Source organism: Quercus lobata, chromosome 8 (assembly GCF_001633185.2).
Source record: "Quercus lobata isolate SW786 chromosome 8, ValleyOak3.0 Primary Assembly, whole genome shotgun sequence".
Taxonomy (NCBI): Eukaryota; Viridiplantae; Streptophyta; class Magnoliopsida; order Fagales; family Fagaceae; genus Quercus; species Quercus lobata.
In genome coordinates, this window is record NC_044911.1 from 31,608,062 (window position 1) to 31,625,274 (window position 17,213).

At 34.8% G+C, this 17,213-nt stretch overlaps 1 protein-coding gene across 1 annotated transcript; it reads right to left on the reverse strand.

Moving 5' to 3' along the window:
* Positions 1–1,690: 1,690 nt before the first annotated feature.
* Positions 1,691–8,596, reverse strand: LOC115956039. The gene is made up of 3 exons (XM_031074496.1): positions 8,216–8,596; positions 7,489–7,512; positions 1,691–2,470 (listed from the first exon to the last, which is right to left on the reverse strand). The coding sequence occupies exons 1-3, from the start codon at positions 8,415–8,417 to the stop codon at positions 2,124–2,126; spliced, it is 573 nt and encodes a 190-aa protein (XP_030930356.1). The 5' UTR covers positions 8,418–8,596; the 3' UTR covers positions 1,691–2,123.
* Between the last annotated feature and the right edge of the window lie 8,617 nt (positions 8,597–17,213).

Below are 17,213 nucleotides of genomic sequence, written 5' to 3' on the forward strand. Positions count from 1 at the left end.
AGTCTTTAGATTTTAGGGATTGTGAATAAGAATGGATGACACCACTCATGGATAAGAATTGGTGACACCACTCGAGTGATGTTACCTTATGAGGTAATGAGAATTTTCTATCACATGTCACACCCGTGGACTTCCTTAATTCACCTATGCAATGGATTGAACTTTAAAAAACAACAATTAATTCCCAATATATCTTGACATAACCATTAATTAAAGGAAATTAATTAGATTTCTAAATAAATTTGATAAAAATAAATGGACCAAATATGACAAAGTAATTAAACGCGAATAAAAATGGGACCTGTAATTTATGAATATCAATTAAATTGCTTAATCAATTTGAACTCAAACATTACTGGCATACTCAATAAAAGAGACACAAATGGTATGTTTAGTACCAATTTTTCATGAAAATCGCACTAAAATTTTAGCACACTTTTCATACAAACTTAGAATTGGCATGTTCCGATAAATCATTTGGTTCTAAGACATCGAACAATCTTTTCCTCACCAATGGGCTTGATTGAAGAGATTGGAGGCCCCAAATGAACCTTCTAACTTCTAAGTAGAACAAATGAGAATTGCTTTCCTTCCCCCGAAAAAAAGTTGGGAGAATACTTTATTCAGAACTTGGCAAGAGAGAATACATAGGACAAACTAGGTCTAGGATTTTTAGGACCATCCTCTGTAACCTTTGACTTTAAAATCCAGGCCAAACCAGGTTTGAGATTTTAGGATCCGTAACTGTAGACCACCGATAGCTTGAAAAATGAAAATGCTAGTAAATTCATGCCATCTTATAAAAAGTAAAAAATGTAATTATGCTATTACTGGTTAAATCTGAGTGTTTACAAGCCACCACACAATTGTGTTAGAAAAAAACCAATGGATGTCAAAGCATTCAGAAAATAGTTTATAAAGATTCAAAGAATCCGCTACTCTGTTGGACAAAATTCATATCGAGGCTCGTTAGTATCTCCACACGTACAAGAATTTCAATGCTGCACCAGTGAAAACAAAGCCTCATTAATGTGTTAAAGTGGAAGCCACCCGATATGGATAGTTTTAAGACAAACTTTGATGGAGCTGTCTTTTTCAAATACTAGAGAAGTTGGAATTAGTGTGGTCATCAGAAATTCCAAGGATAAGGTTATGGCCTCCCTATAAAAAAAAAATTATAAACCGAGATCTATTGCGTTACTGGAATTGTTGGCTGCTAGACGTACTACTCTTTTCATCAGTGAAGTTGGGTTGGATAATTCTATTCTTGAAGGTGATTCAGAGGTAATCATTAATACTTCAAAAAATGGAGATTTGTATAATTCAGCTTTGGCATTTACTAAAGGATATTGCGTCGCTCATTAGTTCACTTCAGAGTTGGTCTTTCTCTCATACTGTTAGGGTAATTATGTTGCAAATGCCTTGACTAAGAAAGTTAGGTTGTCCTTTCCGCTTTTAGTTTGGATAGAATCTATGCCTCCAGACATTGTCGATTTTGTTCATGCTGATTTACCAACTACTTGAATAATATATTGATGGACTTTTCTCTTAAAAAATAAAAGATAATAGTTAATAAATCATGCCCTGAGTTTCAAGTTCCATATTTGAGCTTCTTGTAACAAGAAGAAATTAATCTGATTAGCACACCAAAAAGTTCACATTGCATGATAAACAGCTACATCCAGTGACAGAATAGGAATTTTCTTTTATTTTTTTGATAGGTACAAAATAGGAATTTTCAAGTAAGAAAGGGAAATATTTTCACATTTAATCACGATTTCTAGTTTGGCTTGGAAATAAGACCAAAAATATTAGTCTCTAGTTTATGAATCTTACAAGTGGAACCTTTAACTAAATTTGGGGTGGAAAAATGAGAAATCTGGGCATTTTTGCACCGATTGGGATTGGCAGTTTCCGTAAGGCTTAATAGTGATGAGGTTTCTATACTTGACTATTAGTGATAATATATAATTTATATTGCTTAAAAAGATGGACAGATTTATGAAGAATCCTCTTGGAGGAGAGGCCTAGTAAAAATTCATCACTGCCAGCATAAAGAATCGGTACCATGTAGAACAGTTGCCTTGCCTTAAAATTGTTCCTCACAGGGCCATGGTCTTCTTTTAGGCAGTCTGGACATTTCCCTGAGTCTGAGCATGAGATTTGGCAATCCCTTCTTTCCATCCTCTCTGACGAGCTCTGAGCTCCCACATTGCAGTTAGTTTCTTTTGAGCCACTAATGCAGCTTCAGATTTTTCCCTTGCTTCCTCACATGTTTCCATGCCTGAATTGCACTTGTCTGCCTCCTTTTGATACTGGGACGTGATTTTCTTTGCCTCAAGCAGAGCCATGTCAGCACGCTGCTCATTTTCCAAAGATGTGGCTTCCCGTAGCTTCAGTTCCTCTGTCAATAGCTCTGCAAAATTCTTTTCAGTGTCTTCACTCACCCCTGGGTCATGCTTTGCACAATCTGCATTATATACGCCAATTCAACAAAAAGAAAGCAGTTTTGGTTACCAAAAGAACTGGGATTCAAAAAACCAAATCCTCATTATCATCCTTCAAGTACATCATCATTTTGCTTTATACTGCTAGTTGATTTCCGATGACCAAATAAGTTCAAAGAAAAAGAAAATAGTCAAATACAGTGTATTTCATGCCAGTAACCAGCAGACTTCACATCACAAGTAAACATAAAGTAAGGTTTATTATCAGTATGGTTCCTATGGGATACTAGTACAACAACAAAATCTTAGTCCTAAAACTTTGGGGCCAGCTACATATCATCAACAGAACAGTTGGGGGTTGACCACATGTATTATTCTTTGTCATTCTCTTATGTCCAAAATCATACTTTCTATTACTACTTCCTTCTGAGGAATAAATGGGAATCTTACCTTGTCAATTTTTTCTATTACTACTTCCTTAATTAAGATGTCCCATTTTACTACTTCAATCAGTATTATTTGTTATTTTGATAGATAAGATAGAACTTCAATCTATGGTGTTCACTCCATGATAACCGTTTTTTATCATCAAGCTAAGACACCAATTAGTATTATTAGTGGTGCAAGCAAAAAAAAAAAAAACTCATGAATTTCAATGCCTTAATTATTACCCATTATATATTCTGTTGTCTTCACATACAAAAAACTGTGAGCGGTCCACCTCAGTTTCCACATTAAAATACGAACTATTTAACCTCATTAAAACATCAAATAGATTATAAGAGGACTGTACCAGCCACCAGATCTGGCAGGTCACATTAAATAAATTTTAGGTCATAAATCCATCCTTTAAGGTGGCTCAACACCCATGGAAACAAGAAAAATGAATACAAAAAAAGTGGGACACTACCAAAAACCATAATGAATAAATGATAATATTATTGTCTATTTCACTTTTCAATACAACAACATAAGCCATGGTCCCAATGAAAACTTATTACTTTTTGTTGACTTCTTCTAATGTTACCACATAAGCTTCTGAAAGTCCACTTTTTTCCACATTATCATTCTAATACTTTTTTAATTTTGTTTTTAGAGTTATGAATAGCACTAAACCATGCTAGTTTAAACTAATTAGAACTCATTTTCTTTTGGATAAAGCAACCAAACACTAAACAAATTCATATTAAATTAGATTTTGTCTACTCCAAATAAAATCTACTTAAATTAGGTAGTTATATTCTACAACAACAACAAACACAGCCTTAGCTCCAAAATTTTGGGGTCGGCTATGAATACTCGACAGATTAGTTAGCACTTGTATTCTTTCTCCATTCTACTTTATTTAAAGTCATACTCTTTGTTACTCCCTTAATTGACAGGTAAGTTATTTTCTACAAAATCTCTAATTTGATTTTTAATTTATTAACATTTGTTAAATAAATATGTAGCATCTATAAACATTTTTTGTTTACTTTTCTGTGCCGTGTATGTGTTAGCGACTAGGATAATATTCTATATATGTGACTAGATACCATAAAATTCAATGTAATTATAAAATATATCCAATAAGAAATGCATTTAAAATTGAAAAGATTTTATATCTGTGAGAGGTGGCCAAATTCACCCCGATAAAAATTTGAATTAACTTTGAAGTGTTGAAGTAAATCTTAGAAAGAGATTGTTACTCCAATTGACATCATGTCAAAAGCCAATAAAAAACTAAAAATTGATAAACCTCCCAACAACCCTTTATAGTTAACAGGGGGAACATTTGTATCTCAGTGTTCAAAATTTAGATTAAAATTGATAAAGAGAGTACAACCAAAATTATTTCAGAATTTATTATTTCAAAATTTCTCCATATTTCATTTCTGAATTTTGACTTATGGTTCTTTTTGAATTTTAAATTTAGCTGTAACTGTTGAGGATTTTATGAAATTTAATTGTGCTTTAATAGAACCCAGAAGCCTATAAAAAAGAGGATCTAGGAATGGTTCAAAGCATTGTTATTGAAATAAGCATTTTTCTAATTAGAGATATTCTCTAAGCTTGATGGTGAAGCCTAGGATTTTAGGTAGATTCTAGTGGGGAAGTCAAGGATTTGTTATTCTCTTGTTTTCCCTTTTATTTCCAACTTTGCAATTTTGCCTTGCATCAAATTTGTTACCAAAGCAGAATATGATCCCTGTTACAAGCTGTGTCAGTGAACTACATTGTCACCCAAATCCATCAAACTCATTAACAAGTCAAAGTTGTTGGAATCTTAAACCACTCAACCTACCCATAACCCACAAAATACCTAGTAAACTCATAATATTAATCATAACCCAAAGCAATAAAAAAGAAAAAAAAGAAAGAAAAAAGGTTGCCACTCTCACAGTTCAGTGCCGAAAGCCACCATAAACAACCCCCAAGCCTCTAACCCAGACAACCCAAACCACCATGAACTTAGCCCTGTGAACCCACAAACATACCCCACAACCATCAACTCTCAATTTCCAATCCAAACCCACTACTCTTGCCAGTCATCCAAATTTATCACAATCCGTCAAGTCATTGCCCTCAACCAGTGGCTTCTGTAGCAGGTCCTAAACCCAACGTCACACTGACTTGAATGCTACTGACTCTTGTGCTACCACACTCACCCACTTGACCCCACTACCAAACCACTACAGAAAACTCAACTCATCGATATATGATCAAGTAAAGCTCATGCTGGAACTTCATTTAATTGCCGCTAGAGCCAAGTGGTGTGGTTGCCTTTGATCACCAGCCATGCCAATCCCCTTCCCTGGATGCAACTCCCCTTGCTCGATCCATACCAATCAACCACCACATTGACAAAGTTCAACTGCAAAGATGCCCACGATCATTTCCATGCCAACCCTCATCTCTGAACAACTTTCTTTTGGTAAAACTGAGAAGCCCTCTATGACATTTATTTTTTGATCTACATGGCTGTTGTATCTTAAAAAAAAACAAATAAATAAAGCCCACTAGCATTTTTCTATAGTCCAGACTCAAGACCCAGCCTAACCGTGTGATCCATGGCAGCACATGCCAAGAATTAGCCTAGCTTATGTCACAAGCCAAATCTTATTTCAATTTGTTGAAGTTTATTATATTAATGTACAATGGTAATTTTAGAGGTGCCTGTGATGGTCGTCGAGACCCATGGATCTTCATTAATTGGTTATATGACATGGACTTATTCTTTAATCAAATAGGTTTATCAGATAATAAGAATCTTAGATTTGCCAAGATGAAACTGATAGGTAGAATTAGGGACTATTGTTATGGTATTACTGTCACCTCGGAAAGGACAAGCCTATTTGGGAAGAAATGAAAGAAAAAATTCATAGAGATATATGTTCTGTAGTCCTATCAAAAGATTTTTTTTAATTTTTATTATTGATAACTTACACGCACCTAATGGTTCTTGAACCCATGGCCTCTACTCCACCTAAAATTATAAGGAGAGGAGATACCAATAGCAGCCCCTATCAAAGGAAATATCTGTCCTGATCCAAATAAACAATCCAAGACAAGAAGAAAAAAAACCTGCTACTGGCTACGTGGCGCAATTTGAAACAGACAAGATGAATGTTTGCATAGTTTCTAGTCCTACTCCTTAGCCTACTCTAGTATCTATGGAAGCCATACTGAGAGTCATTTGAGACTTGTCCACATGATCCAGTTAATGGCTCATCCCTGCAATCAAACCACAATTTCACAGATGGGAGACAGGAGACAATGGTGTTGGTGATGAAACCCTGGTTATAAGGGAACCTCATATACCACCTGAACCTGGTACTGAAAAACTAATACAGGTGCTAACAAACATAGACTAACTACTGCAAAAACCATGTGTGTTAGACACAACATGGCATGTTGGAGAGTCACTAATTGAAGTGGAGATTTTTCAACAAGTGCCAAGAATTAGAGGATGCACATATTATGAAAATTGAGTTTGATGCACCTGTTATTCATCAACCTTCTAAGGTGCACAAAGTGAAAATGTCTAATATGATGGGGTTTCCTAAGGATGAATTATCAATATTAATTCCACAAATAGATTTTATCATTCAAATGCATTTAATAATGTGGTCGAGCACAAGGCTTCTCACCCCTTAGTGATGCCAAAAGTGCTTCAAGAGTTGGTGCAGTGTCAAGCACCATTATCTTATCCTAAAACACTTCAAAACATGAGGTCAAATTTTCTCCAACCATGGGAGAATGATGGAAGCAGCACAATCAAATTATTTCAGTTTTTCTTCCAAACTTTATTTTTGAATTTTGAACTATATTTCTTGTAAAGGATTTTATGGGATGCAATTGTGCCTTAATGTAATCCCTGAAGCCTATTAAAAAGAGCCTCCAAGAATAGTTTAAAGCATAGTAATTGGAATAATAAATTTCCTGCTTAAAGAAGTTTCTCTAAGCTTGGTGGCGATTCCAAGAACCCTTAAATGTTCAGGCCTAGGGTTTCAAACAGATTCTAGGTGATGAAGCCTAGGATTTGTCCACTCTCTTTTGTTTCCCTTTTATTTCATATTTTGCAATTCCTTCCTACACCAAGACCCATATTAAGTACCTTCTATGTTTAGAGGTGTAAGTTGTAAAGGAAATTTGAAAGGAACACAACCAAAAACTAGACAAAGTTCATCTGAATAGAATAATGTACAAGCCAAAATAGTGATCCATCACAAAGAGAACTGCACACTGTCTAATTGCAAGAAGTAACAACATATTCTCCATTCCTACTTCCATGCAAATGTGTGTACTACTCAATATTAAGGAAAAAGTAAGTTTCTTTCAGGTTTCATATACCAAACAAATTTACAACAGGAACAATATTAAGGAAAAAGTATTGGTCCCAGTTGTATACATCCTGTATACTTGGGTAACTCTTTTTTTGGTTCAATAAAAATCATTATTTATCAAAAACAATATTTAGGAAAAAGTAATTTCTTTGGGTTTCATATACCAAATCAACCTAAAACATATTGAACGGTTAATTCATGAGACGGAAACTAACCTGCAAAGGAACCATTGCCCAATCCTGCATAAGTACAGGAAAGAAACTGAAATAAGTATATGTTTGATTATCATAACTACCAGAAGGTAGGAGAGGAATATCAAACGTCATATAATCCAGCAAAGCAAGTGGAGTATTATTCACAACAAGCAAATGAGCAAAGAAAATTTAGGGAGTGTTCTACCATTGCAAAGAAAGAATGACAGCCTATCAGGAAACCCCACCTAACACACTTCTTCATAGAATCATATTCATAGGTACTAAAATCACATTTTTCAACAAGCAAAACAATAAACATAAAAGAAACAAGAAAAAAGATCCTTGAAAAGTTGAAATTCAGTGAGTGCAGAAAACCAAATATCTGAAAACACCAGTCCAAAGTTCATATCATGCACTTAAATACAAATTCATCCGCACCAATCCAGCATAGATCTGAAGCCAATTGGACACCATGGAAGACAGATTCACAAAAGAAAGCTATTAAAGCACCACATATTAGTTACTTTAACATGTCTGACTGAGTGGCATGGCATATATAACTAAAAACTAAAACCAACCCAGATAAATTACCCAAAATACAAGAAACCAAAAGAGAAAAAAACCCAATAATCGAAACAGTGCACCCATCAACACACGAGATCTGCAAGATCAAACATTTAAAAAGGAAGCATATTTAAGCAGATCTGAGAAACAACATTAAAAAAAGAGAAGAAAAGAATCTTAGTACCTTCGGGGATAGAGAGAAGGGGCTGAGAGGAACAGTCACATTGGCAAGGTGGGCAAGAGTAAGAGGCGGAGGAGGAATGGCTCACGGCGGCTAAGCCTTCCATGAAGTGCCAATAGAGCGGTGGACCCAATATGTAACCGGCTATACAGAGACCCACCACTCCTAACCCAACCTTCAACACTAATGGATTATTCATTCCCATTTTTATTGATTTTCTCAGCTAATCCAACCAGAAATATGAATGAAAGAGAGAGAGAGAGAGAGATGGGTATGTGAAGAAGAAGTAGTAGTAGTCGGTAGCCTAAATCAGCTTGACTTTTTCTCTTCTTTCAGCTATTCCCAGTTGGGCCAGTTCCCACCTTCAACCTTCTTTTACATTTACCAATTACCATTATTTATTTATTTATTTTATTTGCCATTTAAATAAAAATAAAAACTCTGTTTCAAAGTTCCAACATTCAACGGCTTTGAGATTGAGAGCTGTAAATCTGTAATGGGATTGGGTTGTGTTCGTATACGGCGTAGTATACGCTAATATATAGTGTTACCTTCTATTTCTCTTTTTTTAACTCGCTAATCTTGGCACTTAATCCTCATACTCTTCAAGCATTTATATTTGTAGAGTAATTATCGTACCAAAGATATATAGTAGCCTCTTTTCTTATTTTTCAGTAACTATCGTACCAAAGGTATACTGTAGCCTCTTTTTTTATTTTTCATTGTGTAATTATTTTGACAAAATAATGATAACCTATTTTAAACTCCCAATTTTGTTATGCAAACATAGTATATTTCAGTACATTTTTTTTAATTATCTTTTGTGATGGTAAGTTGTGAATTGTGAAATGTGATTGGTAAATAATTATATTTATATGAATTCATTGTTAACACTATTTTTATTTTTTATCACCACTTTTATTTGTGTAGTCTCAAACCAGATCTTATAGGATCTAGGTCTCATAATGATACTAAAGATTTTTTTTTTTTTTTAAGTAATATATAGATTAGCCTAGCAGCCCCAACCCAAATTGATTAAAAAAATGCATTAAAATAATGCTAAAAAAAAAAAACTTGGAGTCTCACGTCACCTTAATGGCTTAACTTAATTAACATAATCATAGAAGACAGAAAATACTAGAGTGTAGAGAGCAAGTGCGAGAAACTTAGAAATCTGACGGTGGTGCTGCTGTGAGGGAAAACATTGATGCCGACAATGTTTTTTTTTTTTTTTTGGTGGTAATTTCGGTGTTGATTAGTTGCTTGACATAGACACTCACTAATTATAATTTATCAATGTTAGAAAGATTGTTTCATGAATCTTACTATCTTAGTAATTGTTTAATGGAATTCTGGCTGTTAGTTGCTTACTCATGGGAAGATTGGCTAAATACGAGTTGTATGACTCATAACGGTTATTAGATGCTTACCTTTTGTTACGATCAATGAAATTATAATTGATATAATGTGTTCTTGACTAGGGTACGGGTATTAACAAATGGAGATGAACTTGATATAGGATTTGAGATTTTGTTACTTGGCCTGTACAATATTACTATTATTTAAGGATCTAATGAATGATCAGCAAATAATAGTAGTATTGTATATTTTTATTTGATTTGTGTTGTTTATGTGAGACATTATGTATTGTTATTTATTTTGAGTTATTTATATGAGATATTATATATATTTGTGGTATTAGAACTTATAACTTGGTATTTGTTAGTTGTAACTTTTGAACTTTGTTTATTGTATTCGTAATTTGACACTTTGACTTTTATTAGTAATTTATGTCAGAACTTACTTTTGTTCAATGTTTCTTTGGTGTATATATAAATATATATATATATATATATATATATATATTATGAATTATAATTATAGGTTTTTTTTGTATATTTTTTTAATCGAAAAATATGATTTTAAGATCCTTGTGTCAATCCTCTGATCTGATCTCCAAACCGTCTCACTGTATAGGATCTCAATCTTGATAACCTTGTTGATAACCATGGCTAGGACAACATAAAAGTTATTTGTTAGAAAAACATAGTTTGTATTGCATACAAAACATACGCAGCAAAAAATTAACATATCTACTTCATTTGCAATTGATAACATGTATTATGTAAATTTCAGAATTTAAGAGCAAGAAAGTGTACCTTGGTGTGGTGAAATTCAAAACCAAATATTAGAAGTACTTAGGAACACTTTTAATCTTTACTCCAATTCCACTTGTGCCTAAGAAGTGTGGTCTCTTAATTAGTTTATATGTATGTATTCAAAAGAGAATAAGAGAATGGCTTACACTCACAAACACATCATTTCATTCTCTTACAAAATTTTGTATATTTCTCTCCTTATAACTGATTATCTAATTGGGTTAGCTTTTTGGGTCATTCCAATTGGACTTTAGTATGTGGTTTGGAGTGAGACCAAAAGAGAACAAATAAGACACTAGCTCCAATGGATTTTGGGCCTTTCTGCCAACTCTTGACAAGTCCAAAATTATCATTATTATATTTAATACCACTATATAAATATAATTGCATTTTAGGCCTTATTAATAAATTATATCCTAAGACTTTATTATACATTCAACCCCTTCATAAAACATTCGTAGTAATACAGAGTCATGAATGTTGATTGCGACTTTGAAGATCACTACATCTTAATCATTGAGTACCTAGTTTAATCCTTTAAATTATTCATCATATATTTATGAAATCCAATTTCATAGATATATACTTTAGTAACTCCTTACTAAAGTGGTTAGACCTAACACTCTGAATAACCAAATCCATTAAACTTATCTCAAGAGAATATTTTATATTTTTATTAAGAAATTATGAATTCCATCTCGAGAATATATGTTCCTTCAATACTAAATGTGGTTGCCCAACATACTAAGATTTTGATCGTGACTTTAGATCTCAATCAGGTTCATTATTCTCTCAGGATTAAGAATTGATGTAAATAGAAGTTGTAAGATTTATTATTCATTTGACAGTCGTTAGTAGAATAATAAATCTCACAGCAGTCCAGTTCAATATGCCTTAACACTTAAAACATATCAACACATCAACTAGAAATCTCCATTTCCATGATCAAGACAAATTATCTTAGTTGATATGTTATAATCTTTGCAAATGAAATACCCAATTTCATCATTGACTACGAACTAAAATTCTGAGTTTACAAAAAACTTGTAACTTATATCTTCTGTGACTAAATCACATAAATCACACACTATGCATCTCATGGACTATATGATAATGTCACCTAATTTGACTATATTAAAAAAAAAAAGTCTAAGAATACAACAAAATATCACAATATTTTCACAATATCTTCATTTTTAGGATCTGAATAGATATTTATTTTATTTTATTTGAGAGAAATGCTACATTTATAACATTTTAAAAATAAATTCTAAATGACAAGTTATTATTGGTTTTAAACTAATAACATTGTTATTTTTATTCTCAAAACATTTAGTTTCAATTGTGGTTGGTCATAGTTTCATATTTTATTATTTTATTTCGACTTGTAAGAAATTGATACTTCAATATTTGTAAAAATATTGTGAAATTTGTTGTGTCGGTATAACAATATATATGCCAGCTTACATAAATATTTAAAAGGAAAAAAAAACACACAAATCGATTATTGGGAAAAAAAAAATTTAGGCACGGTAGAAATTAATATTAAATTGTTGTGGACTTAGCATTTTTTTATTTGATCTATAAGAAACTAAGATCTCAACAATTGTGAAAATATTGTGATAATAATAAGTGTTGTAACATTTTCTCAAAACATTTATTTTCAGTTGTGATTAGTTACAATTTCATATTTTATTATTTTATTTTGACTTATAAGAAATTGACACGTCAATAATTGTAAAAATATTATGAAATTTGTTATGTTAGTATAACAATATATATACCAGCTTACATAAATATTTCAAAGAAAAAAAAACACAAATCGATTACTAGGAAAAAAAAAAAAAAAAAAAAAAACTTTAGGCATTGTAGCTACAGTGCCAATTGAATAAACCAAAAGCACTGTAGCTCCAGTGCTATCCATCAATAATAGCTTACCTATGATTTGTTGTGAAATTAATGTTAAAATATTGTGGATTTAGCATTTTTTATAACTGAGATCTCAACAATTGTAAAAATATTGTGATAACAATAAATGTTGTAACATTTTCTCAAAACATTTATTTTCAATTGTGGTTGGTCAAACTGATTACTGGGAAAAAAAAAACTTTAGGCACTGTAGAAATTAATGTTAAAATGTTGTGGACTTAGCATTTTTTTATTTGATCTATAAGAAACTGAGATCTCAACAATTGTGAAAATATTGTGATAACAATAAGTGTTGTAATATTTTTTAAAAATATTTATTTTCAGTTGTGGTTGGCTACAGTCTCATATTTTATTATTTTATTTCGACTCATAAGAAATTGAAACGTCAATAATTGTAAAAATATTGTGAAATTTGTTGTGTCAGTATAACAATATAAATGTCAGCTTACGTCAATATTTAAAAGAAAAAAAAAACACAAACCGATTACTTAAAAAAAAAACTTTAGGCACTGTAGCTATGGTACCAGTTGAATAAACAAAAGGGTTAAAAAAAAAAGGACTCACAAAACCAAAGTACTGTTGCAGCTACAGTGCGCATACAATGCAAAAACATTGGATGTACAGTGTCGAAGCACTGTGTGCGCATACTCTAATACCAAAACAACGTGTTTTGGATCTGACATTAAGTTTAATATTAGTTCCAAAACTACGTTGTTTTGGTATTTAGATTAAAAAACAAAAATTACAAAAACAAACAAAACGACAGCATCACAATTTTAAACACTAGAAATTATTTAGATACCCACCTCCTTACTCTCTTATCAGCCGCCCAAGCCCCAAACTCTCCCTCTCCCATAAATGTCTACCTCGTCTCTCTTTCTCTCTCCTCATTTCTCTGCCTTCACCTCCACTACTTGCTACTTGCTACTTGCTACTTGCTACCACCGTATTCTGCCCTTTAATATCACAATTCTTGGAGTGTCAGTCTTTCCTCTATCATTTTCGCTATTCTCAGGAAGTTTTATAGAAGATTTCGAATTTTGATGCTCCTCCTTACAATGCTTTCTTTGAGGTTTGTTTATGTATTTTATTTTCAATGGTTTTGAATGATCTTTTATGGATTCAGTTTAGTTTTTTTTTTTTTTTTTTTTTTTTTTAAATGGGTTTTTTGTGGATTCAGTTTTTTTTTATTTTTTTTATTTTTTTTTATATGGGTCTTTTGTGATTTGAAATAAGATATTTTTGAGAGAAAGATTGTGAATTTGTTTGTGTTTGTGTGTTTCTTTTTTGTTTCTTTTTTCTTTTTATGGTATATTTGGCTTTTTGAATGATTATGATGGTGTTTGAATTGTTAACTACATTGTGTTTGATTTTGGGCAGTGATTGATGAAACCAGATTTTTATATAGTTAATGGATATGGATTCAGTTTATTTTATTTATTATTTTTTTTAAATGGGTTTTTTGTGGATTCAATTTAGTTTTTTGAATGATTATGATGGGATTTGAGTTGTTAACTACATTGTGATTGATTTTGGGCAGTGATTGACGAAACTAGATTTTTTTTTTAGTTAATAATAGATATTGATTCAGTTTATTTATTTTTTTTTTTTTAAAATGGGTTTTTTGTGATTTGAAATAAGATATTTTTGAGAGAAAGATTGTGAATTTTTTTTGTGTTTGTGTGTTTTCTTTTGTTTCTTTTTTCTTTTTATGGTATATTTGGCTTTTTGAATGATTATGATGGGGTTTGAGTTGTTAACTACATTATGTTTGATTTTGGGCAGTGATTGACGAAAACAGAAATTCCTGAGCCGATCTGGTCCTCTCATCTTGAAATGATAGAGAGAAAAGATAGAGAAGAGATATAGTGAGTTCTTCCAGAGAGAAAAGAGAGAAAGAAGATATCCGGAGAGTTCCAGATCACCTTTGGCCTCTCTCCCTTTCATTGTTATATGCCTCTGACCCTTTTATTGTTTTATATATTCAGCCAAAACGCATCTTTTAGCCCTCCATCAACAGACAAAAAAGAAGGACTCACGAAACCAAAATTACTATAGAAATCACTGTAGATGGCATAGGCGCTTTTTATATAGTTAATAGAAATAGATATATGTATGTATGTATGTATATTAATTTTATTGTAATGAACATAACCAAAAAAAAAAAAATGATGTTTTTCATGTTTACATTCCTGTCAAATTTGAGTTTTGACGTATTTTATAAGCTCAACTCTGAATTTGGATGTAGCTGAGAATAAAAATGAATCCAAAACTCCTAGGGGGAAATAGTTGAGTAAAAATTAAACTATTTATTCTATTTCCTCTCTAAAAATAACACTTCTCACCATCAAATCAAGCAGTTTTGGAACTTTAGACCAAGGTTCAACTCTTTACTTAATACTTACACTTCGTTTGTTTCAATGGAAAACTTTGAGTAAAGATTGTTTTCTGTGTTTTTGAGTATTTGGTACTGTGGGGATCATTCGATTGATGGGCCCATAGGATTCAGAATGGGTTCAGGATTGTTGGGCCAGTGGCCCATCGGAGGCCATATACCTGTCCAAGGACACCATAGTCCTCGGCAGAACGCGTCCGGGGACGATCGCGTCCGAGGACGATCAGGACGTGGTCTCGTTGCGATCAAATCTCAGAATTCAGTCATCTCAAAGGATAGAGTAGCCGACCAAAGATGAAAGAGATAAGGCAAACAAATATCTGAAGCTACAGCTACCTCCGCATTAATGACCTCTCAACCAACTCTCTAGCCGCATTAATGTGGAGGTGATACCTGAACAGTGAGGAAGCAGCCTTACAGCTGCCAAAAGGAAGTTCCAGGAGGTGCCAGACGGGACAGAAAGAAATCCTCCGAACCCAACCTACACGTGTGCGGCGAGGATGGAGCGCAAATGGAGATATATAAACGAAAGGAAGAACATGAAAGGAGGGGGGATCGACAAAAAAAAAAGAGAAGAAGAAGGAAAAAACGGAGAAAAACGAGAGAGAAGAAAGGAAGAAGGAAGAGAGTGAGATTTGTACTAGTCACTAAAGAAAGACGTTCATTTTACCAACTCTGAAACCTTCAACGGGCTTGAGGGTAAATCTAAGAGGGAGATACCACAGTTAACCTAGTTCTTTACACCCACGCTTTACAAATCATATTGTCTGGGCCTTTTACGTACGAACCCAATACTGTTTAGGTTCGTCACTAAATCGTGTCCTTACAATTGGCGCCGTCTGTGGGAAGAGCTTGTGTTAGCTTGTACAACCTCTGATATAACGTTTCCGATGCAAGGAGTGGAACTACCTCATCCCGCAGCGGGGCTGCAACAGGGTGATATCAACTTGCACCAGGCGGAATCAAGGGGCTCTCAGCATGGTGGTCCCCGAAGGAGTCCCGAACGGAGGTTAATCCGAAAGGGGAGCATACACACCACTCACACCACGAGGAGCCACACACGCGGGAAGAGTCACGTTTCCCACGCGAGGCATGATGGGGATCTGCAACGTGAGATTGCGGATTTGAAGAGGGAGTTGCGCCATGCACGACGGGAACGTTCCCCACCTCGCTCCGAACTATCATCCGGGGAGTCGGATGGAACTAGCTACAGGCGGAGGTCGAGAACTCCACAGAGCGAGACTTTCTCCTATGAGGAGGAGCGTCGCCATAGGCGTAGGCGTAAAAGTCCAACTAGCAGGGGCTTGGGAAACGATGCCATGAACAAAGCCTTGAGTCAAATTTCCAGGTCACCCTTCACGAGAGGCATAGATGATGCTACCCATCCTCGGCGGTTCAATCAACCTACGTTCTCTCTGTATGACGGCCATTCGGATCCGGTGGAACATGTAAGCTATTACAGCCAGAAGATGGCTATTCATTCCAGGGATGATGCACTGATGTGCAAGATTTTTCCGTCGAGTTTGGGTCCAACGGCGATGAGGTGGTTCAACGGCTTAAGGGCCAACTCTATTGGATCTTTCAAAGCACTGACCCAGGCTTTTGGTGCTCGTTTTATTACATGCAGCAGGACTCCTTTGCCGCTGGGGTCATTGTTGACCTTGTCTATGCGAGAGGGCGAGACTCTCAAGAGCTATTCGGATAGGTACTGGGAGATGTTTAACGAAATAGGAGGGAAGAATGACGCTGTGGCCATAACTACTTTCAAAGCCGGCCTCCCGGCTGATCACGACTTGAGGAAATCCTTGACAGGTAAACCTGTTACCAGTGTGCGCCAACTGATGGACAGAATAGAGAAGTACAAAAGGATAGAGGAGGATCAGCTTCAGGGGAAAGGAAAGGCCAAGATGATCCCTCAGGAGAGGAGGGATTTCAGGTCAGATCGTTATAATAACAACCGACCAAGGAGGGACTTTGTTGGCCAGTCGACCTCGGCAGACGCCCAGGTCGTTAATGCGGTATTTCGGGAGCCTGTTCAGCAGGTTTTGGAGAAGATAAAGGACGAGCCATTTTTCAAATGGCCTAACAGGATGGCGGGAGAGCCTACAAAATGCAACCCGAGTTTGTATTGCCATTACCATCAGGACCATGGACACACGACAGACAATTGCAGGAATTTATGGGACCATTTGAAGCAGTTGGTCCGGGAAGGAAAATTAAGGCAGCTCTTGCATCACTCCAGTGGAAGGGCGAGCCAATCAGGTTTCGAGGTGCGTGGGGATGCTTCGTCAAGGCTACCTCGGGGTACAATCAACGTCATCTTTGCGGCCCCAGGGAGGACTGGATCTTGCCCCACCAGAGTGTTGTCGGTGTCCCGATCCCCGGCCGAGGATCGTTCTCAAGCATGGAAGAGAGCCAAGAAGCGTGTCCCCTTGGTTTTGGGTTTTTCAGACGAAGATTTGGAGGGAACCATACAATCCCATGAGGATGCCTTGGTGGTAACGCTGAGGATTAGTGG